This window comes from Aquarana catesbeiana, linkage group LG03 (assembly GCF_042186555.1).
Source record: "Aquarana catesbeiana isolate 2022-GZ linkage group LG03, ASM4218655v1, whole genome shotgun sequence".
Lineage (NCBI taxonomy): Eukaryota > Metazoa > Chordata > Amphibia > Anura > Ranidae > Aquarana > Aquarana catesbeiana.
The window spans coordinates 734,330,164-734,355,143 of record NC_133326.1 but is presented as its reverse complement, the minus strand read 5'-3'; the positions used below and the strand labels follow the sequence as shown (position 1 = coordinate 734,355,143).

Here is a 24,980-nt window from a genome sequence, read left to right as displayed (position 1 = left end):
GTCCCTGTCCATGCCTGCTAGACCATGTGTCAGCGGTAATATGCACCTTACCACTGACCGCCCTGTCCAGCGAGGCATGGACATTGCCTTCCACATGCCGGTAGAGAGCCAGAATCGCCTTCCATGAGAAAAAGTGGCGTTTGGGTACCTGCCACTGAGGAACCGCACATTCCACAAATTCACAGAAGGGGGCATAGTCTACCAACTGAAAAGGCAGCAGTTGAAGTGCTAGCAATTTTGCCAAGCTAGCATTCAACCGCTAGGCATGTGGATGGCTGGGAGCGAACTTCTTTCGGCGGTGCAGCAGCTGGTGCAGGGAAATTTGCCTGGTACAAACTGACATCGGTGTACCGAAAGCAGATTGCCCACAAGTACTTGGCTGTGACACACCTAATTCTACACCTTCATTCCTTTCAGTGCAGGTCTCAGAGAGGACTGAAGTTATAGTGGGGTTGGAGATCTCAGCTGATGAGGAGCAAGGAGAGGTCCTCTTTGTTCTTTGGTGTGGGTCTTTTATATACGCTTGCCAACGAACTGCATGGCCGGTCAACATATGTCTAGTCAAGCATGTGGTGCCCAAGCGGGAGATGTTTTGGCCACGTGAGATACGCTTGAGACATATGTTGCAAATAGCAGCGGTGCGATCTGATGCACTCGTCTCAAAAAAGGCCCACACCATAGAATTTTTGGAATAACGTGCAGAGACAGCAGCGCCCTGCACATGCGGAGGTTTGCGGTGTGATGTAGTCAGTGTGCTGCCCTTAGGCAGGCCCCTGGAGGGCATCCTGCCTCGTTGGTGATGTGCCTCCTCCTCCTCCTCTCTCCTATCAGGCACCCACGTTGAGTCAGTGACCTCATCATCCCCTCCCTCCTCATCACTGGAGCAAACCTGGCAGTATGCTGCAGCAGGGGGAGCATGACTGCCAGATTGCTGTCCTTCTTGGGCACCCCCTCTGTCTGTACTCATGTTACTGCCTTCATCTAGTATATATATATATATACTCTGATACTGCAGCTAGCAAAATCAACTGCCTGCCTGTAGTATGAGAACACCACCAACCTTCTACAGGTAGCTTTAGCTGAACACTGTGCAGAGCTCGCAAAAAACTAACTTGTAGCTTATTTAGCTGCCTGTGGTAGTGATAGGATCAGGAAAACACCACCAACCTACTACAGGTAGCTTTAGCTGAACACTGTGCAGAGCTCGCACTACACTAACTTGTAGCTTATTTAGCTGCCTGTGGTAGTGATAGGATCAGGAAAACACCACCAACCTACTACAGGTAGCTTTAGCTGAACACTGTGCAGAGCTCGCACTACACTAACTTGTAGTTTTAGCTGAACACTGTGAGGAGGATTCACTACACTAACTTGTAGCTTATTTAGCTGCCTGAGGTAGTGATAGGATCAGGAAAACACCACAAACCTTCTACAGGTAGGTTTAGGTGGACACTGTGCAGAGCTCGCAAAAAACTAACTTGTAGCTTATTTAGCTGCCTGCGGTAGTGATAGGATCAAGAAAACACCACCAACCTTCTACAGGTAGCTTTAGGTGAACACTGTGCAGAGCTCGCAAAAAACTAACTTGTAGTTTTAGCTGAACACTGTAAGGACGATGCACTACACTAACTTATAGCTTTAGCTGAACACTGTTCAGAGGACGCACTACACTAACTTGTAGCTTTAGCTGAACACTGTGCAGAGGTCACACTAAACTAACTTGTAGCTTTAACTGAACACTGTGGGGAGGACGCACTACATTAACTGTAAATAGTCTAGCTGCCTGACTGTGGTACTAATAGGATCAAAAGAACACCAGCAATATTCTTCAGGTAGCTGTAAATAATGTAACAAGACAAGCCTGCCTGTCAGTAGCAAGATAATAGGAACGGATCTAGCTAAACTGAATACAGTGTATATATATATATATATATATATATATATATATATATATATATATATATATATATATATACAACACCTGGGATGCATATATATACACAATACACTGTAAGTGCAGCTAACTCACTGACTGTCCTGCCTAATCTATCTAACTTAAATCAAATGACACTGTCTCTCTCTCTATCTCTCTCAATGCCGGAACACACACTACACAGGGCTGCCGTGAAGGCGTGTACTAAACCCCCTGAGCCATAATTGGCCAAAGCCTCCTTGGCTTTGACCAATTACGACTCTCTGTTCAGATGGCGCTGTGATTGGCCAAGCATGCGGGTCATAGTGCATGCTTGGCCAATCATCAGCCAGCAATGCACTGCGATGCCGCAGTGAATTATGGGCCATGACGCGCCACACGAATTTGGCGCGAACGGCCCATAACTTACGCAATTCGGCGAATGTGCGAACAGATGATGTTCGAGTCGAACATGGGTTCGGCTCGAACACGATGCTCATCCCTAGTAGGCACTATGCACAGGAGAGGAGTATGGAGGGTATGCCAGTGGGCAGTATGTACAGGAGAGGAGTGTGGAGGGTAAGCCAGTGGGCAGTATGCACAGGAGATGAGTGTGGAGGGTATGATGGGGGCAGTATGTACAGGAGAGGAGTGTGGAGGGTATGACAGTGAGCACTATGTACAGGAGAGGAGTATGGAGGGTATGCCAGTGGGCAGTATGTACAGGAGAGGAGTGTGGAGGGTAAGCCAGTGGGCAGTATGTACAGGAGAGGAGTGTGGAGGGTATGATAGGGGCAGTATGTACAGGAGAGGAGAGTGGAGGGTATGATAGGGGCAGTATTTACAGGAGGGGAGTGTGGAGGGTATAATAGGGTCAGTATGTACAGGAGAGGAGTGTGGGAGGTATTATGATGGTGGTATATACAGGAGAGGAGTGTGGGAAAAAAAGATAGTTGGCAGTATGTACAAGAGAGGAGTATGGAGGGTATGACAGTGAGCATTATGCAGAGGAGAGAGATGTGGAGGGTATCACAGTGGTCAGTATGTACAGGAGAGAAATGTGGAGGGTATGACAGTGACAAGTATGCACAGGAGAGGAGTGTGGAGTTTATGATGGGTGCAGTATGCACAGGAGAGGAGTGTGGAGGGTATCACAGTGGGCAGTATGTAAATGATGAGAAATGTGGAGGGTATGACAGTGACAAGTATGCACAGGAGAGGAGTGTGGAGGGTTTGACAGGGGGCAGTATGTACAGGAGAGAAGTGTGGAGGATATGACAGTGGACAGTATGTACAGGAGAGGAGTATGGAGGGTAGGACAGTGAGCAGTATGTACAGGAGAGAAGTGTGTAGGGTATGACAGTGGGCAGTATGTACAGGAGAGGAGTGTGGAGGGTATGACCGTGGGCAGCAGTGGCATCTCCAGCTTTAATATTTAGGGGGGGCACATTGGGGGACAGGGACAAAAGTAGGGGGGCAACTATAAAACGCATATATATATATATCCTGGGGCCCTTTACTACGACCCCACAACGGCCCTTTCACATGTTCTGCAGTGAGCTCCCTTCCTACTGTATTGGGCCCCCCCAGGGTGGCAGAAAACAAGAGATATATGTCACCAGCATACCAAGAAAATATAAGGGTCCAAAGCAGTGGGAGAACTATCAGGGTTGCAAAGGTTGTCTTGCCTCTGGGCCCTGGTGTTCTGCCACTGTGGGGTTTCCCAGCCTCCTCTTGCTGTCCTGCCCCTGCTATTGACTGCTCTGGTCTGGCATCTCTTGGAATTTACAGGCTGGTTCTCCTGTCCTAAGGATGGGAGAAATCAGTCTGTTTTTTCAGTAACTGAGAGTCCTGGTGGAGTCCTTCCTGCAACTCGCTCTTCTCCCTGCCAATGAGGATGCAGGGGAAGGAGCAGCTTGGGCTGCCGTGGTTGTGTAAGCGCTCGCATTATGCAGTGTCAGCAAGCAGAGGGAGGGGGGAGGAATCACCCGCAGGAGCTGACTGGGGACTCTCTCCCTCTTAGACATTGATTTTTTGTAAAAAAAAATTTTTTTATTGGGGGGGCACATGGTGGGGCACAGCATAATGTTGGGGGGGTCAGGGCCCCCTCTGCCTCCCCCTAGGGACGCCATTGGTGGGCAGTATGTACAGGAGAGGAGTGTGGAGGGTATGACCATGGGCAGTATGTACAGGAGAGGAGTGTGGAGGGTATGACAATAAGCAGTAAGTACAGGAGAGGAGTGTGGAGGGTATGACAGTGAGCAATATGTATAGGAGAAATGTGGAGGGCATGACAGTGGGCACTATGTATAGGAGAGGAGTGTGAAGGGTATGACAGTTGGCACTATATACACAGGAAAGGAGTGTTGAGGGTATGAGAGGGGGCAGTATGTACAGGAAAGGAGTGTGGAGGGTATGACAGTGGGCAATATGTACAGGAGAGGAGTATGGAAGGTATGACAGTGGGCAGTATGTACAGGAGAGGAATGTGGAGGGTATGACTGTGGGCAGTATGTACAGGAGAGGAATGTGGAGGGTATGACAGTAAGCAGTATGTACAGGAGAGGAGTGTGGAGGATATGACAGTGGGCACTATGTATAGGAGAGAAGTGTGGAGGGTATGACAGTGGGCAGTATGGACAGGAGAGGAGTGTGGAGGGTATGACAGTGGGCAGTATGTACAGGAGAGGAGTGTGGAGGGTATGACAGTGAGCAATATGTATAGGAGAAGTGTGGAGGGCATGACAGTGGGCACTATGTATAGGAGAGGAGTGTGAAGGGTATGACAGTGGGCACTATGTACAGGAGAGGAGTGTTGAGGGTATGAGAGGGGGCAGTATGTACAGGAAAGGAGTGTGGGGGGTATGACAGTGGGCACTATGTACAGGAGGGGAGTGTGGAGGGTATGACAGTGGGCAGTATGTACAGGAGAGGAGTGTGGAGGGTATGACAGTGGGCAGTATGTACAGGAGAGGAGTGTGGAGGGTATGATGGGGGCAGTATGTACAGGAGAGGCGTGTGGAGGGTATGACCGTGGGCAGTATGTACAGGAGAGGAGTGTGGAGGGTATGACAGTGGGCAGTATGTACAGGAGAGGAGTGTGGAGGGTATGACCATGGGCAATATGTACAGGAGAGGAGTATGGAGAGTATGACAGTGGGCAGTATGTACAGGAGAGGAGTGTGGAGGGTATGACTGTGGGCAGTATGTAGAGGAGAGGAATGTGGAGGGTATGACAGTAAGCAGTATGTACAGGAGAGGAGTGTGGAGGATATGACAGTGGGCACTATGTATAGGAGAGAAGTGTGGAGGGTATGACAGTGGGCAGTATGGACAGGAGAGGAGTGTGGAGAGTATGACAGTGGGCAGTATGTACAGGAGAGGAGTGTGGAGGGTATGACAGTGGGCACTATGTACAGGTGAGGAGAATGAAGGAATCTGGGAAGGAAAAATGTAAAGGTTTGTGGAAGGATGTTTAGGGACTGCGTTGTGGTTAAGCGGGCCATACATGAATTGAAATTAAGCCAATTAAGCAGAGACCAGCCATAGTTGATCTATGTATGGGCTAGCTGGTTGTTCTCAAGCCAATCTATTAATTGACTTGAGTACAACCCGCCTGTCAGGTTTTTCCCAAAACAGTCAGTGCTGCCAGCTATAGTTAGCAACACTGATCATTGTATTCTGTGGGTTGGGAAGGCTCCCCACTGGCAGAACACAATAACACTGCAGGAGTGATTCCCTCATCCACAGGTCAATGGGTGAGAGGGTGTGTGTGGGGACAGGCTGGGGAGAGAGGTCTGTCAGAAGGGGGGTGTGAGGTGGTCATGAAGGGATATCAATCAGCGGGTGTGGGTGGAGTAACTGGGAGTGATATATTTTGGAGTTGGGTCTGTCATCTGCAGGTTGGGAAATGGTCACCTGTGATATAAGTTGAAGGGAGGGGGCCAACATGGGAAGTGGCTGGGGAGTGACCTGATTGGTGGGGAGTGACCTAGTTTGTGGGGAGTGACCTGGTTGGTGGGGAGTGACCTGATTGGTGGGGAGTGACCTAGTTGGTGGGGAGTGACCTGGTTGGTGGGGAGTGACCTAGTTGGTGGGGAGTGACCTGGTTGGTGGGGAGTGACCTGATTGGTGGGGAGTGACCTGGTTGGTGGGGAGTGACCTGGTTCGTGGGGACTGTGAAATGGATGATGTGTTTTAAGTTTCTTTCACATTTGCAGAAGTGTTTACTGAGACTAAGTATAGAGACCATAGTGTTCTCCGTATACAAATTTATTCAAAGCCCCCAAACAGACAAGTTGCACTTACAAGATAAAAACTTTAAAATCACATAAAAACCTCCAGAGTAGCACCACCTTGTCCACATACACAGTGCCTGGCTGAACGTGACTATCAACTCCTCCCTTCTAGATGCGTATCGGCCAATCACAGGCCTTCCTCAGTAGATGGAACTTGTCTATTTGGGGGCTTTGAATAAATTTGTATACGGAGAACACTATGATCTCACTATATTATTATTTACATGTCCTGAACTCATGGAATCTTGGGCCAAGCTGGGAGATGATCCGCTTCATTGGATGTTGATGAGCTGAGTTATCATTAAGAAAAGAGCCATCTGGATTACCCACCTTTGATTGGGAAGAGGAAGTGAGAGCAAAGAGCTCATGGGGAGATCTGCATATGAGTTTTGACTCATTTTTACTGGTGGTGGTGTGCACTCCTTTTGAGGACGGACAATCACTGTGGTGGAATTGTGTGGATACACTGATCACAAGAAGAGTTTTTATGTTTTATTTCTTCATTTTTTCATTTTTTGGACTATTCATTTATATGTAGGATTTATTTATTTTAGAGATTTGCACTTTATATTTATAATTTTACACATAGCACTATATTTATTTATTTACAGTACAGGTAATCAGATAGCAGGTACAGGTTTCAGAACACGGGTAAGCTGCAGATCAAACAGCACTGCACAAGTGCAGCTGCTGTTCTTATAAAGGCTCATTGGCACCAAGCAGAGGTTAGCACGTACCCCTGCGCGTGCACACATACGCTGCTGCCCAGCTCGTTGGGGCAACACTGGAACCCATGTGCGCATGTGCGCATGCATGCATCTCCATCTTGCTGCAGTAAGTCCCTGACATTACTGTTATACTGTACTGTTACTGTGTTTTATTGTTAACCATTGTTTGCTTAGCAGGTACACCATTCAGCTGCAGCACAGGTTTATTTATTTTAAAAAGCAACAGGGTTTGCTCTCACGATACCTAATTCCATGACTACAGCACTGTAGGAGGTGATTTCACCAACACAGTTTAAAAAAAAAGCATATATGCCGAAGCATGGGGGCAGGGGTGGAAATTAGGGGCATATATTTTTGTTTAATTTTCTTGGCAGTGATTTCTTCATCCACATCGATCGATGTGAATAGAGGTATCTGTTAGGATCTTTTTTTCCATTCAGCCCATGGAATGAACGAAAAAAAAGAACGGTGCATGTATGCCCATCATTAGAAGTGGGTGGATGAAGGGTGGAATTCTAATGGTGGGCATACCACCGATTGATCAATGTGAATGGAGGAATCTGGCTGCATGAAAAAAAAAAGATCATTACAATATATGCCCAACAAGGACCAGCGACATACTGGTATGTTGCTGGACTTTGAGTGGTTATACTGGAATGATGCCTGCAGGTTTAGGCATCATCTTGGTATCTTTTGTTTCGGCCGACGGTCAGCTTTCATGTAAAAGCAATCCTAGTGGCTATATAGTCGCTAGACTGCTTTTACAAGCAGTGAGAGGCTCTCTGTCCTACCGCGGAACCCGAGAATACAGCCAGTGGTATTGCCAGCTGACCATAGAGCTGATCAGAGACTAGAATGGCTCCAATCATCTCTATAGCCTAAGAAACTGGAAGCTATGAGCATTTCATGAATTCAGTTTCGCCGGACATAAACAGCTCCATTGGGAAATTGGGAAAGCAACTTATCAAACCGATCTTGGTGTGGTCATATGCTTTTAAGAGCTGAGGAAAGATCTAGAGTCTAATAGACCCAAACATTTTCAAAAAAGAGTACCTGTCACTACATATTGCTATCATAGGGGATATTTACATTCCCTATGATAACAATAAAAATAATAAAAAATAAAATGAAAGGGACAGTGTAAAAATAAAATAAAAAGCAATATAAATGATTAAAATATATAAATAAAACCACCCCTGTCCCCCCCTTGCACACGCGCAAAGGTAAATGCAAGCGTCGGTCTTGTGTTGTATGTAAACAGCAATTGCACCATGCATGTGAGGTATCACCGCGAACGTCAGATCGAGGGCAGTAATTCTAGCAGTAGACCTCCTCTGTAAATCCAAATTGGTAACCTATAAAGGCTTTTAAAAATGTATATAGTTTGTCACCGGTGTGCGAGTGTGTGTAATTTTAAAGCATGTCGTGTTTGGTATCGATGTACTCGGAATAAGATCATCTTTTACATTTCACTAAACATTTGGGCAATATAGTGTGTTTTTGTGCATTACAATTCAAAAAAGTTTGAAAAATCACTGCGCAAATACTTTGTGAAAAAAAAATACAACACCCACCATTTTAATCTGTAGGGCCTCTGCTTTAAAAAAAAATGTATGATATATGATATATATGTCTGCAGACTTTGCCAGACCAGATGGCGTGCCTTATGGACCTCCTGTACATAGCTTAAGGAACGGTACACAGCATTCCAACATAGTGTCATCATTTACGCAGGACCCTGACCAATGTCCTATTCTGACCCCTACTGTGAGATCTCCATAGAAGGTGTAAAGTTATTGTTTCCAGCTGCACATCCCCTGGCCTGAGGGACCACTGACACGTTCCTTTCCTGCAGGCCGTTACATTACAAATCTATAGGTTGAATTAGACCTCTACATATGCCATCCACTGACAATGTTAATTTCAGTCTTGCCTGAATACTCTGTGTGTTTGATTGCAGTGCCATTCACCATATCTCAAATTTAAAATCTAATATACAAATACCCCTGATGAAAGGACTTTGAACCTGAAACACGTTGGGTACCGGATAGCTTTCCCTGGATTTGGTTACCGGAAAGTGTTCTTTCCGGAAACTACTCTATATACGTACTTTTGTATTCTACTGCAAGATATTATATTATGTGTGTTTGTGTCTGATGTACATGTTTGTTTTAGTAATCATCGTATGTTTCCATTTGTATCAATAAAATGATTTTACTCATTCCATTAGTGTTTTTGCCAATTTAAAGTCCCAATTGGGGGTATTCTAACTTTTTCTATATATACAGGGATGTGGCAAACTCACTAGTGTTTCTGGTATGGCAAAAACATTTATCATATTATATTTGGGGGTTCAAAGTAATTTTCTAGCAAAAAAAAAAAGTTCTTTCATGTAAACAAAAAGTGTCAGAAAGGACTTGGTGGTTCAAGTGGTTAGAAGAGTGGGTGATGTGTGGCATAAGCTTCTAATGTTGGGCATAAAATGCCAGGACAGTTCAACACCCCAAATGACCCCTATTTGGAAAGTAGACACTCCAAGCCATTTGCTGAGAGACATGTTGAGTCCATGGAATATTTTATATGTTGCCACAAGTTTCAGGAAAAAAAAAATAAAAAAAAAATATGTGTATGTGTATATATATATATATATATATATATATATATATATATATATATATATATATATATATATATATATATATATATATATATATATATATATATATATACACATACACATATTTTTTTTTTATTTTTTTTTTCCTGAAACTTGTATATATATATATTTTTTTTTTTTTTTTGCACAAAGTTGTCACTAAATGATATATTGCTCACACATGACATGGTTATATGTGGAATTACACCCCAAAATACATTCTGCTGCTTCTCCTGAGTACATGTGGGAGACTTTTTTGGAAGCCTAGCCGCATACTGGGCCCCGAAAACCAATCACCGCCTTCAGGATTTCTAAGGGCGTAAAATGGTGATTTCACTTCATCACTACCTATCAGTTTCAGAGGCCGTGAAATGCCAAGAAAGCACAAAACCCCCCAAATGACCCCTTTTTTGAAAGTAGACACCCCAAGTTATTTGCTGAGAGGCATGGTGAGTATTTTGCAGATCTCATTTGTTTCGGAAAATGAAGAAAGGAAAAGGATTTTTTTTTTCTTTTTTACATTTTTAAAACTTTGGGACAAAAAGCGAGATCTGCAAAATACTCACCATGCCACTCAGCAAATAGCTTGGGGTGTCTACTTTACAAAATGGGGTCATTTAGGGGGTTCTCTGCTATCTTGGCATTTCATTGCCTCTGAAACTGAAAAAATGTACACCCTAATGCCCCATACACACAAGCGGTTTTGGCGTCGGAATAAACTCTGAAGGTTTCTCCGACAGAATTTCCGACGGAACTCCACTCAAGCTGTCTTACCTAAGGAAATTTTATTTTTATTTTTTTACATTTTCAAAACTTTGTGACAAAAAGTGAGATCTGCAAAATGTGGCTACTTTCCAAAATGGGGTCATTTGGGTGGGTTTGTACTGCCCTGCCATTTTAGCTTCTCAAGAAATGAGATAGGCCATCATAAACTAAAAGCTGTGTAAATTCCAGAAAATGTACCATAGTTTGTAGACATTATAACTTTTGTGCAAACCAATAAATATACACTTATTAAAATAGTTTTTACTCAAGACATGTGGCTGAACACATTTTGGCCTAAATATATGACTAAAATTGAGTTTATTGGATTTTTTATAACAAAAAGTAGAAATATAATTTTTTTCAATGTAGCAATAACTCTCGGTGGAGCTGCTGGTTTAAAGCGGGCTTGTTACCTTCACTCTCGATACCTCTGTTTCACTGGCACCGGGTCTAGGGTTCCGTTGAGTTTACCTCTGGACGACAAAAGCACCAAACACTCGAGTAGGTTTTCCAGTGCTTTAATAAATGAATAAGGGAAGTAGCGGGAAAGAGGTAGAAGGAAAGCTGCAGGGAAGCTCAAATACCTTTCCTTAGTATTCTTTAGATCAATCTTTGAAATTAAGCACTTGCAGTTGAAAGCGCTCCCCTCGTGGAAGTCAATCTTTTCCCGCCTGGATAGACCTCTCTCACTTGTCTAGCAGCCAGCATGGAGCATGAACTAAAGTCTCTGCCACAGACTTGTTTGAAGTAAAACCCGTACAATCCTCTGCCACAGCATGTATTGGATTTGATGAATGTCAGACACAGCACTTGAACCTTTAAGCCAACCCGGCAGTACTATGCAGTAAGATTACTTCAGGATATGTCCTCTAACCGAGTCACCAGGCCCCTCTCCAGACCAGCACTCTGCATGATCCTTCCATGACGGGTCCTCCCCTGGGATCTTCTCAGTTGTCCAGCTTCTTCACTCTGGATAGACAGCTCAGGACCATTCCTCTGCTGCTGTGGTAGGCCCCAGACAGGCTTCTGGGCCCACCCACACGCCGCAGCGACGTGGGCCTCCAAAACGGAGGACCACGAGGTGGTACTCTTAACGCATACCTGTCGGCCAGGAGGGCCAGCAGGTGGCTGAAAACGAACCCTAAAACATGGCATCTGTCCCATAAATACCCTCTCCCAGAATGCAACTCGGAGGACCACCTCCACCGAGTTATCTCCGGGACAGAGGAGCACTCATCCGCTTCAACACGTTGCTCCTCCAACACCAGCCCATGGTGACAATGACACCCACCGGCATAATGTGGAACTACACGCAACGTCAGCCAAGCTGGAACAGAGGCAAATCTAACTTCCTCTAAAAAGCGACCCACTAAATTTACCTATCAGCAGTAGATTAAAATCTACCAGTGCTACATCAACATTTTCAATCTTTTTTCATTTATATTGAAAAAAATAAAAATCCCAAAGGTGATAAAATAACACCAAAAGAAATCTCTATTTGAAGGAAAAAAGGACACAAATTTAGTTTGTGTACAGCATTGCATGACCGCGCAATTACCAGACAAAGCAGCGAAGTGCCAAATTGTAAAAAGTTCTCTGGTCATTTAGGGGGTAAATCCTTCCTGGGATGAAGTCGTTAAGGTAAAAAAAACTTCATCATTTAAATCCTCTGTAATAATTCCTGTAACATCCTAGTATATGATCTACATCTATGGAGATGATATCTGATTGCTGGAGGCACTAAAGAATGGGGGATGGAAAAATAAAGTACTTTAATGTGAAGTGTCCCCGTGTGAATGTAGAATCCCATTGTAAATGTGGAATATCCACCAATATAGTACTTGTATCTCTAATATATCCCAGAAGTCTCAGCACTAAAGGCTGGAAATGTATATCCACCCCTCCCCCCTACATTCTCTATAAGGGATCCTATTCCTGCCACAATCCAGTGATCTTCAATGGGAACTCCTGATTGGTGGACTTTAGGAAGGTGATGGAATATTGGGGTCACTGGGGTATCCACCATCAGAAATTCTGCTGTTTTATTTCATAAACCCCCCAGATCCTTTCCCTTATCTATCAATTTCAGAAGCCCCTGTATGAGACACTGTGTGAGGTCCTGCTAAATAACCGGGTACATAAGGGGGTGACTGAGCTGTCACAGCGCCCCCTCTTTATACTGTGTAGACATAAGTACTACAACAGCTTCACCTTTATCAGCTTCCCTAATAACAAGATCTTTCCTCTGTATAACATTCTGTATATCCTGATATTCTGCTCTAGTGATGTTATGTTACTTTTCACTAAATGGGAATAATTCCTCATATTCATCTTATAATATAATATCATGTGTCTGGATTTGTCTCTGCAGGTTGGAGGGATGTGGTGTGACTTCCTCCGGCTGGGATGATCTCCGATCCATTCTTATCAATAATCGATCCCTCACCACACTGGATTTATTAGATAATAATCTGGAAGACTCTGGAATAAAACGTCTATGTGAGGGGCTCAGACATCCTGGCTGTACTCTGCAGAGGCTGAAGTGAGAATTATCCTATAAATGATATAATATTCTGCAGGATTCTGATATAAATCTTCTATGTGAGGGATCCAGACATGTCACCTACATGAAAGTTATACAAAGACAGACTTCTGATTGGCTGGTTACACTGGGAGTTCCCATCATAGTCCTTCAGGTCACTCACTGTTATAGGCTTTCATCCCCTCCCCCTCCACTGACTATCAGAGATCAGACTTTGGCTGGGATCACACTGGAGGTCACAGCGGCTTACAGAAGGGGGTCCGGTGCGTCTCCACTCACCGTTTCAGGTGCCATTTCTACCTGAATTTTGGGCTGAATTTGGTCCTGAAACAGACCAGAAGACGCACAGGACTCCATATTCTCTTCATTCAGTGACCAATCATAGACAGATGGTCCTCAATTAGAATCTGGGAGCACAGAGCGAGTCTCTAGACCAGAAGTGACCCCTAGATGCCAATAAAATCCCCCCATCCTTGTAGATGTAAAATTGTCACCTCACTGAGCCTCAAAGAGAAGTCCTAGTCATTTCATCTACAAGCCCAGCAGAGAACGAGGCCAATACAGTGAGAAGACCCCGAACTGTCTGCCAGACATTGATTTACAGTATATCAGAGATCAGAGGAATCTATTTTATCTCTCATACAAAAAAAAATATTAGTTACAGAGAGATGGAAATAATTCCTCCTGATTGTAGACATGTTGGGGTACATGTACATATAACATTGTATGTGTAGTGAGGATAGAATCCAGGAGAAACCCCCAGAATGGTTCTATGGAGTCTGATCACACCAGACAAGCACTGATTGGTCTTGTTGGGATCAGACTCACATACTGGTGTTGGAAATCCAATCCTCATCCATCAGAACCATTAATGGCCCATTTAGCTCTGGTTCCTTCAGAACACAAGACTGGCTTGTGGGCTGGGCAGAGAACACCCCCCAGGGTTGATTGGCTAATGGCTAAACTCCACCCACATCCATAAACTGAGGATCCTGAGATATGGACGGGGTGATTCCTATGGTGCCGGTCTAACCGGTGAATAGCGGATGTTCCTGACATGGTCCTGTCACAGGATAATCCTCAGAAAAAGTTTATTTCTGTTTTATTCTCACAGCCAGACTGTGTCTGTCCTTTTGTCTTTGTTGTATTTTCTGTCATTCTTTATCTTTGTACATATTTTATACACTAAATAACAAACTAGTGTAGCTCTGCTCTATATTACACAGACAGACAACCTACCTGCAGACAGAGGTAAGTGTTACCATAACCCCAGTGTTACTATACGGCTGTGTAACTATGTAACAAACCACCGAACCACCTGATCCTGATACTTCCAAATAATAATTACACAACAAAAATTATAATACAAAGCAAATACTACATACAATATATGTCTGCTACTACCACAACCTCAGTGCTGGAACAATGTGTAGTAGAATAATGAATTGGTATTAATACACTTTATGCAGAAAACTAAGAACTTTATACAGTAATTGTAGAAATGGAGTCGGTGAGGATTTCCTCTCAGTAGTTCCACATCCAAAAACTTGTTAGAAACAAAATAAATACCCCTAAGTTGGACTTTTAAGACACTTGTATATTTAAAGCGGAGCTCCGGGAGAAATGTTACTTTGTAGATAAACCTCCCCCTATAATCCTCATGATGAATGTATTCTAGTAAAGGTACGCTGTAATCCAAAGTCCGCTTTGTATGTTTGCAGCATTGTTTTCTTACTTTTGTAAGTCCCAGCAGGCGCCGCCATCTCATGTGTGGGCATCTGAAGCCAGACTGTATCTCTTCCTGTATTCCATGGTTACCCAGCATGCACCTCCAGATCTCGCACATGCTCAGAGCAGCACGAGCCGTGTAATAGGTTGTAGGTCGGGTTTCCATAGCAACAGCAGTGTCAGAGGAAGTTGCCGCCCCTTAACTATGGAAACCTCCCCTCCCCCTCCAGGAAGCAGGAAGTTTATTTACATTTACAAAGATTATAAATCTAGAAATACAAAAATCTCCTGCAAAATGTAATTACTTTATAAAAGATGATAATTGTAAATGTTATCCCTTGTTTCTGTGCAGATATATATATATATATATATATATATATATATATATATATATATATATATATAGTTATGGAATTATTTCTCTAAAACAAAAGTTAATCCTGAAGCTGCAGGAAGAGATTCACAGGACTCAATCACTGTGTGTAAAATGTCTGTTCCGTGCAAAACTGTATTATTACATGTTATTTTATACATAGATAAGAAAGGGGAGGTGTGAGATGTTATTAAAAGCTAAGAAATATAAATATATTATTAAAAGCTGGAGAATAGAACAAACTGTAAAAGTAAAACCTGGAGGGGGGAGGGGGGAGTAGAGACATAGAGAGCTTCTAGTAGAAGATGTGTCTGTGTGTGAGGTGAAGATCACAGAACACATTTCAACAAATGGAGTCTCTTGTGTAGGGATGAGCTTCGAGTTCGAGTCGAACTCATGTTCTACTCGAACATTGGCTGTTCGCAAGTTCGCCGAACAGCGAACAATTTGGGGTGTTTGCGGCAAATTCGAATGCCGCGGAACACCCTTTAAAAGTCTATGGGAGAAATCAAAAGTGCTAATTTTAAAGGCTTATATGCAAGTTATTGTCATAAAAAGTGTTTGGGGACCCGGGTCCTGCCCCAGGGGACATGGATCAATGCAAAAAAAAGTTTTAAAAACGGACGTTTTTTCAGGAGCAGTGATTTTATTAATGCTTAAAGTCAAACAATAAAAGTGTAATATCCCTTTAAATTTCGTACCTGGGGGGTGTCTATAGTATGCCTGTAAAGGGGCGCATGTTTCCTGTGTTTAGAACAGTCTGACAGCAAAATGACATTTGGAAGGAAAAAACTCATTTAAAACTACCCGCGGCGGGGGCGTGGCCTGACGAGGCATGTGAGCAGACCTGCTGCACGGAGCTCCCGCTGAGAATCCTGCCTAATATCCTTTCCTCACCACCGAAATCGCCCGTTTTTGCCCCAAAGAGCTTCCTGATACCTCCTGGAGACACCCGGTACTGACAGGTGATCGTTTAGTGCTGATGATGACCCGGGGGAACCGAATGGAGACCGAGGCCTGGGAGTCCCAAGCTGACCAAGATGGCGCCGGCCGGTCTCAGCCTCCTAAAGCACAGCGCGGCCTGGAAAAGAAATCCGAACAGGGGGGTAAGTCCAGTAAACTCCCTAAAGGCAAGGAACAACCCAGGGACATGCTTTATTATACCCAAAAGCTGGCCGGACATTCTACTTCTCATATACCTGACTCCCCCCAGCCTAACAGGGAAGATACAAGCATGCTAGATGACACAGTGCCATTAGATCTGCAGCAGGATCTCATGTCTGACCCATCTGACTCCCCCTCAGAAGACAGTATACAGCCTTCTTTGAGTGAAATCCTGCATGCTGTGCATAAATGTACTGCCTCAGTTGATGATTTGAAGGAGAAATTTGGGGGTCTGAAAGAAGCAGTATCCCTTATGCGCCAAGATCTGCAAAAAATCAGGGAAAGAACCACAGCAGTGGAGGGCCGGGTGAGCGACGTGGAGGACCAGTTGCCCCCCCTTAACAGAGATGTCAGGATGGCCACACAAAACGCCTTTCAAGCCCTTAATAAAACTGACGAAATCGAGAACCGTCTGCGACGCAACAATGTGCGCATAGTGGGACTCCCTGAAAAAGTGGAAGGACGTGACCCCACTACTTTCATTGAGGAATGGCTGCAGGAAGTCTTTGGCAAAGAAGCTTTCTCTCCCATCTACACAGTGGAAAGGGCCCATAGAGTGCCCCCACGCCCTCTCCCCCCTGGGAACACCCCAAGATCAATGCTGGCCAGGCTCCTGAATTACAAGGACCGTGAGGTGATACTGAGACTGGCCAGGGAAAAAGGCAGCATTAAACACAATGGCACTAAAGTATCCTTTTACCCGGACTTCTCCGCCGAGGTACAACGCAGGAGGTCAAAATTTATGGAAGTGAAAAAGAGGCTACAAAGGCTGCAGCTATCCTACGCAATGATGTTCCCGGCTAAGTTGAGAGTAACGGCAAACGGACAGAACCACTTTTTTGAAAATGCGCAAGATGCAACATCCTGGTTAGACCAGAATGAGCAAGCTATACGCCACCAGGGTTGAGAAGAAGGAGCCGGTTAAACCAGAGAAGACAGAAGAAATGCGAGAGAAAGCAGGGCGTCCATTTTCCTGTTCATGTTTTTCATTCAGAAGAGGAACTTTACCAATTGCTTACGCAGCGAGTGACTACCACTGGAAATACTGTTATATTTTTTTCAACCAGTTATTTCCACTTGCAGCACAGACCCTCACAGGGGAAGTCAATGTGCAGAAAAAGTAGAAGATGTTTGAAGCCATGGGATACATGGCTAATGCTGTATTGCCCTGTTGGCATTCATAATCAGGACAGACCACGTAGCCCGCAGTTTCGGGACGGTTCTGGAGGTATGCGCCACAGCGTGGCAGGACCCAGGGCCCTCAACGCAGTCTGTTCCTACTCTTGTTTTGTTTTTTTTCACTGTTTTGCCGCGCAGTTGCGCGAGATTATCCACCCTTCAAGAACACCTAGCTTCCATTGGGACAATTTTTCAATGAAAAAATGTTTTTTGATGAATCACATTCTAATGCTCATGGGTAACCATATAACCAGATCAGCTCTGACTTCCAGAAGAATATCCTTTAAATGTATCTTTGAATATTTGCAATGGTATCCACGCCCATAGTATCATGGAATGTGCGCGGAGTGAATGACCCCTTAAAAAGGGTCATGATCTCCTCTGGTTTGCGCAAATTCCATCCGGCTATTATTGCCCTCCAGGAGACACATCTCCTGGGGGATAATGTGGGCTGCCTGCAGTATGCCTGGGTGGGCAAATCTTATCACTCCACTCACACCGCCTACTCTCGTGGGGTGAGCGTATTGATACACAAAGCTCTGGCATACCAGGAACTGGACTCACTAGTGGATGGTGCTGGTAGATATGTTTTCATTTACTGTAAAGTGTACACCTTAACACTGATTATAGCCTTTATATATATCCCACCCCCGTTCTCACGGGAGGTGCTACAGCTTTTGTTGATGTACCTGGCGGGCAAACCTGATGTCCCACTGTTAATCATGGGAGACCTTAACTGCTACCTTGACCCAAAATTGGATAGGCACCCCCCAGTCCATTCTCCTGGAGGTGGGAGGGGCACGGCACTCAGCCGCCTAGTTACGGAACTGGGCTGGACAGATTTCTGGCGCATCCGTAACCCTAATACAAAGCAGTTTTCATGCTTCTCCAAAACTCACGGATCCCTATCCCGTATAGACCTTAGTATAGGCACTCCTAATTTGCTAGAATATATCTCTAAGATAGAATACTTCCCTCGGGGAGTATCTGACCATTCACCTGTGGCTGTATGGCTGAGTGCCCAACCCCCTACCTCACTACCTAAGGCGCCATGGAAACTCAATGCCTTCTGGCTGAAATTATTTAACTCCCCAGAACGAATTTTTAGTCAAATAGAATTATTTTTCAACTCCCATAAACACTTAACAGATACAATTCAAACCTGGGAAGCCTTTAAGGCCTACCTCAGGGGAATATTTATTGCTGAAATAGCCATGGTCAAGAGAAATTCCTCGGTACTATTGGAACAGGTTGGAGATCAGGTGCGCCAGTTGGAGCTTGCCTATGTTACTGACCCCACGGAGTCTGCGAGGGAGGCGTGGATTTCGGCCCAGGATTCACTGGACCGCTTGAGATCCTCCGCCGCAGAACGCAAAAGGTTCTTTAGCAAACAGGCATTCTATGAAGAAGGGGAAAAAACGGGACACCTACTGGCAAAAATAGCCAGGTCCCAGCAGCTGTCTCCAGCGGTTGGAGCAATTCGCACGGCCAGTGGAAAGGTGGTTAATGGCCTGGATCAGGTTCTATCAGAGCTAGCATCCTTCTACAAGGATCTCTATGTAGCGAGGGATGATTACACTGATGATGAGCTAGAGGCATACCTTGCAGGGATTGATCTGCCCTCTCTATCTGAGGAGGCTAGGCAATCACTGGAAGCACCCCTGACATTGGAAGAGCTACAACATGCGGCATGTTCCTTCCCTACGTGCAAGGCTCCTGGGGAGGACGGTATCCCCATGGAGGTTTTCACCCAGTATGGTGAGTGGATAATGCCACAGCTACTGGAAGTGTTTAATGACTCGCTTAAAAAAGGCAGTTTGCCGACCTCCATGACTAGAGCCAATATAATTTTATTGTTGAAACCTGGTAAGGATCCGGTTGACCCGGGCTCGTACAGGCCTATTTCACTATTGCAAAGTGATGTTAAAATACTGGCTAAGGCCCTGGCGCTTAGGGTCAACCGGATCATTGAATCCATAATACATCCCGACCAGGCTGGATTTATGCCGCACAAGTCTACTGCCACCAACCTCAGACGCCTATTTTTAAATATGCAGCTGCAGCCAGATAATAAAGGAAGCAGGGCACTGCTCTCCTTGGACGCCAATAAGGCATTTGACAGTGTAGGTTGGAGATACCTGTGGGCGGTACTATCAAAGCTAGGGTTTGGAAGTCGGTTTATAGCATGGGTCAAACTGTTATATGCTTCCCCAAAGGCGACTATTAGGATGTCAGGTAGGATGTCACATGCATTTGCTCTGGGCAGGGGCACAAGGCAGGGATGCCCCCTGTCCCCCCTGCTCTTTGCCATCGCTATCGAGCCGCTGGCGGCTGCGGTAAGAGCAAGTCAGCAGATTACGGGCTTTAAATATGGGGACCTCCACGAAAAGATTATGCTGTACGCTGACGACATGATGCTTTTCCTGGGGGATACCACAACGTCCTTAGCGGAGGTGACAAGAATCATCACTGGGTTCGGCTATTTTTCTGGCCTGACAATTAACTGGTCTAAGTCGGCTTTGATGTTGCTAGACGAGGGGGGTGAGGTGAATCTACCGGACTCCTGCTCGGTTCCGGTAACGTCATCATTTAAATACCTAGGCATACAAATTTCACCTAAAATAACAGAATACTGCCCCCTAAACATATACCCCTTGCTATCCAGATTTAGAGACAAAATCAACACATGGAACAGGCTCAAAATGTCACTAGCGGGCAAAGCAAACTTAATAAAAATGATTTTAATGCCGCAATTACTTTACTTTTTACACAACTCCCCAATAGTAATACACTTAAAGATTTTTAGGGTGGTTAACACTCTCTTCCGCAAATTGCTGTGGAATTCAGGCACACCAAGAATTAAGCTGGAACAGCTACAAAACCCTAAGGACAGCGGAGGGCTGGCAGTACCCAACCCTTGGTTGTACTACATAGCAGCTCAGTTGCAGCAGTTGGTGGGCTCCATGAACCGGGACCCTCCTGGCTCATCGGCGCAGTTAATGCTGATTGGGACAGGAGCGGAAACAATCCCGCTAGGCCTTGAGGCCCAACTGTTTCACAAATCCAATAAACTAACGCCCACTCTTACTTTAATACAGAAAGTCTGGAACAAGGGAAGACAGCTGCAGGAGGTAACAGGCTTCACAGAATACAGCCCAATATGGGGGAATCTTTCATACGTAGAGCTAGCAAAGCTGCAACAGGGCCCCAGATGGCGCTCATTTGGTGTTATCCTTTTATCACACATATTTAGCAATGGCAGGCTGCTGACGTTCTCAGAGCTACAAAATAAATACAACCTCCCAAATAACATGTATTATTCATATATCCAACTCAAACATGCGGTGGACACACAAGGTAGTGCTACTCCCTGGACATTGTCCAACACCCCTATCTTTCATCTGATACAGTCCAGCACAGAAACTAAAGGTTTCATTTCATATTGCTATCAAATGCTACTGATGCAACTTTTGAAGGCACACCCGACCAGGGCACCATCCCTATGGGAGCAAGATGTAGGCCCAATTACGGGAGAGCAATGGGAAGAAATCTTACAATCTATTAATATATGCTCTCTCAACGTGGCCCAGAAGGTATCCCAACTATATATAATACTTAGAGTGCATTACACCCCACTTAAACTATACAAGATGGGTAGGAGGACTGATCCTTTATGTGGCAGATGCGAGCGGCACCAGGGGGACCTCATCCACCTATTGTGGAGATGTCCGAAGCTCCATAGGTATTGGAGTGAGGTCATGGAAACACTCAACCGAGTGTTCCAGACCACCATTCCCCTTGACCCAATTCACTGCATCCTAGGAGTCCTAGAGGATACGGTCCCGGAAGAGATGACTAGAATAGCACTCACTAGGGCACTGTTCCAGGCACGCAAGCTTATACTGCTTGGCTGGAAATCGACCTCTCCACCTTCAGTGAGATCATGGATTACTCATATGGGCAACACTTTGATTATGGAAAAGCACATTTACCAACACAGAGGCAGCCCCAATAGATTTGAGAGGATCTGGGCACCATGGTTAGACACCCCTGGATTGAGTCCTAGGGAGCTGGTAATGTCAAGACTATTGCAATGTCTCGGGGGGGACCCATGAGGTTTTATTGATGGTTAGTGACCATAAAGTAATAGAGCATTGAAATATTTCAGGATTATTGGAATGTAATAGTAAATAATGGTATGTTGTTGCACGATGTATGTACAATGGAAGCTATGTATGGAAATTTGTTCAATAAACACCTTTTTGATTTAAAAAAAAAAAAAAACTACCCGCGGCTATTGCATTGCCGACAATACACATAGAAGTTCATTGATAAAAACGGCATGGGAATTCCCCACAGGGCAACCCCGAACCAAAATAAAAAAAAAAAATGATGTGGGGGTCCCCCTAAATTCCATACAAGGCCCTTCAGGTCTGGTATGGATATTAAGGGGAACTCCAGCCAAAATTTAAAAAAAAAATTGACGTGGGGTTCCCCCTAAATTCCATACCAGACCCTTCAGGTCTGGTATGGATTTTAAGGGGAACCCCGCGCCAAAAAAAAAAAAAAAAAACGGCGTGGGGTCCCCCCAAAAATCCATACCAGACCCTTATCCGAGCACGCAACCTGGCAGGCCGCAGGAAAAGAGGGGGGACGAGAGTGCGCCCCCCCCCTCCTGAACCGTACCAGGCCACATGCCCTCAACATTGGGAGGGTGCTTTGGGGTAGCCCCCCAAAACACCTTGTCCCCATGTTGATGAAGACAAGGGCCTCATCCCCACAACCCTGGCCAGTGGTTGTGAGGGTCTGCGGGCGGGGGGCTTATCGGAATCTGGAAGCCCCCTTTAACAAGGGAACCCCCAGATCCCGGCCCCCCCCTGTGTGAAATGGTAAGGGGGTACTTTCCCCTACCATTTCACTAAAAAACTGTCAAAAATGTTAAAAATGACAAGAGACAGTTTTTGACAATTCCTTTATTTAAATGCTTCTTCTTTCTTCCTTCATCTTCTTCTTCTTCTGGTTCTTCTGGCTCTTCTGGTTCTTCCTCCGGCGTTCTCGTCCAGCATCTTCTCCGCGGCGTCTTCTATCTTCTTCTCCTCGGGCCGCTCCGCACCCATGGCATGGGGGGGAGGCTCCCGCTCTTCTCTTCATCTTCTTCTCTTCTTCATCTTCTTCTTCTCTTCTTCCTTCTTCTCTTCTTCATTTCTTCTCCGGGCCGCTCCGCAGCCATGCTGGCATGGAGGGAGGCTCCCGCTGTGTGACGGCGTCTCTTCGTCTGACGGTTCTTAAATAACGGGGGGCGGGGCCATCCGGTGACCCCGCCCCCCTCTGACGCACGGTGACTTGACGGGACTTCCCTGTGACGTCACGGGGAATGCCACAGGGAAGTCCCGTCATGTCACCGTGCGTCAGAGGGGGGCGGGGTCACCGGGTGGCCCCGCCCCCCATTATTTAAGAACCGTCAGACGAAGAGACGCCGTCACACAGCGGGAGCCTCCCTCCATGCCACAGCATGGCTGCGGAGCGGCCCGGAGAAGAAATGAAGAAGAGAAGAAGGAAGAAGAGAAGAAGAAGATGAAGAAGAAGATGAAGAAGAGAAGAAGATGAAGAGAAGAGCGGGAGCCTCCCCCCCCCATGCCATGGGTGCGGAGCGGCCCGAGGAGAAGAAGATAGAAGATGCCGCGGAGAAGATGCTGGACGAGAACGCCGGAGGAAGAACCAGAAGAGCCAGAAGAACCAGAAGAAGAAGAAGATGAAGGAAGAAAGAAGAAGCATTTAAATAAAGGAATTGTCAAAAACTGTCTCTTGTCATTTTTAACATTTTTGACAGTTTTTTAGTGAAATGGTAGGGGTAAGTACCCCCTTACCATTTCACACAGGGGGGGGCCGGGATCTGGGGGTCCCCTTGTTAAAGGGGGCTTCCAGATTCCGATAAGCCCCCCGCCCGCAGACCCCCACAACCACCGCCCAGGGTTGTGGGGATGAGGCCTTTGTCTTCATCAACATGGGGACAAGGTGTTTTGGGGGGCTACCCCAAAGCACCCTCCCAATGTTGAGGGCATGTGGCCTGGTACGGTTCAGGAGGGGGGGGGGGCGCACTCTCGTCCCCCCCTCTTTTCCTGCGGCCTGCCAGGTTGCGTGCTCGGATAAGGGTCTGGTATGGATTTTTAGGGGGACCCCACGCCGTTTTTTTTTTTTTTGGCGCGGGGTTCCCCTTAAAATCCATACCAGACCTGAAGGGTCTGGTATGGAATTTAGGGGGAACCCCACGTCAATTTTTTTTTTAATTTTGGCTGGGGTTCCCCTTAATATCCATACCAGACCTGAAGGGCCTTGTATGGAATTTAGGGGGACTCCCACATCATTTTTTTTTTTAAATTTTGGTTCGGGGTTGCCCTGTGGGGAATTCCCATGCCGTTTTTATCAATGAACTTCTATGTGTATTGTCGGCAATGCAATAGCCGCGGTAGTTTTAAATGTGTTTTTTCCTTCAAAATGTCATTTTGCTGTCAGACTGTTCTAAACACGGGAAACATGCGCCCCTTTACAGGCATACTATAGACATCCCCCAGGTATGAAATTTAAAGGGATATTACACTTTTATTGTTTGACTTTAAGCATTATTAAAATCACTGCTCCTGAAAAAACGGCCGTTTTTAAAACTTTTTTTTGCATTGATTCATGTCCCCTGGGGGAGGACCCGGGTCCCCAAACACTTTTATTGACAATAACTTGCATATTAGCCTTTAAAATTAGCACTTTTGATTATTCATGTTCGTGTCCCATAGACTTTAACGGCGTTCGCGTGTTCGAACGAATTTTTTTCCTGTTCGCATGTTCTGGTGCGAACCGAACAGGGGGGTGTTCGGCTCATCCCTACTCTTGTGCTTAAATCACCAATACAGAGAATGTCCATATCATATATATATAACATCTGTACATAAATCATTTATCATTTACAATTAGCATTGTTTAAAAAGTAATTACCTTTTGCAGAAGCTGCCCCACCAAATTGCCCATCAAAATTGCCCCCATTAAAATTTCCCCCATCAAATTTCCCCCATCAAAATTGCCCCAACAAATTGCCCCCATCAAAACTGCCCCATCCTATTGCCCCATCAAAATTGCCACCATCAAATTTGCCTCATCATACTGCCCCCATCAAAATTGCCCCATCATACTGCCACCATCATATTACCCCCATCAAAATTGCCCCATCCTATTATCCCCATCAAAACAGGCCCATCCTATTGCCCCATCAAAACTGCCCCATCAAAATTGCCCCAACAAATTGCCCCCATCAAAACTGCCTCATAATATTACCGCTATCAAAATTGTCCCATCAAAACTGCCCCATCCTATTGCCCCATCAAAATTGCCCTATTATACTGCCACCATCAAAATTGCCTCATCATACTGCCACCATCAAAATTGCCACATCAAAACTGCCCCATTATATTGCCCCCATCAAAATTGCCCCATCATACTGCCACCATCATATTACCCCCATCAAATTGCCCCATCCTATTGCCCCATCAAAACTGCCCCATCCTATTGCCCCATCAAAACTGCCCCATCCTATTGCCCTCATCAAACTGACCCATAAAATTGCCCCAACAAAACTGCCCCATCCTA

The 24,980-nt window shown here is 45.4% G+C and overlaps 1 protein-coding gene across 4 annotated transcripts in view; it reads left to right on the top strand.

The window, feature by feature from the left end:
• LOC141133846 (NACHT, LRR and PYD domains-containing protein 3-like) overlaps positions 1 to 24,980 on the top strand; it is a 200,609-nt gene that overhangs the window by 166,742 nt on the left and 8,887 nt on the right. For all 4 annotated transcript variants that reach the window (XM_073623426.1, XM_073623425.1, XM_073623423.1 and 1 more), the window contains one exon: positions 12,731 to 12,901. In XM_073623426.1, the coding sequence (XP_073479527.1) occupies positions 12,731 to 12,901 (171 nt within the window). The remainder of the gene's footprint in view (positions 1 to 12,730; positions 12,902 to 24,980) is intronic.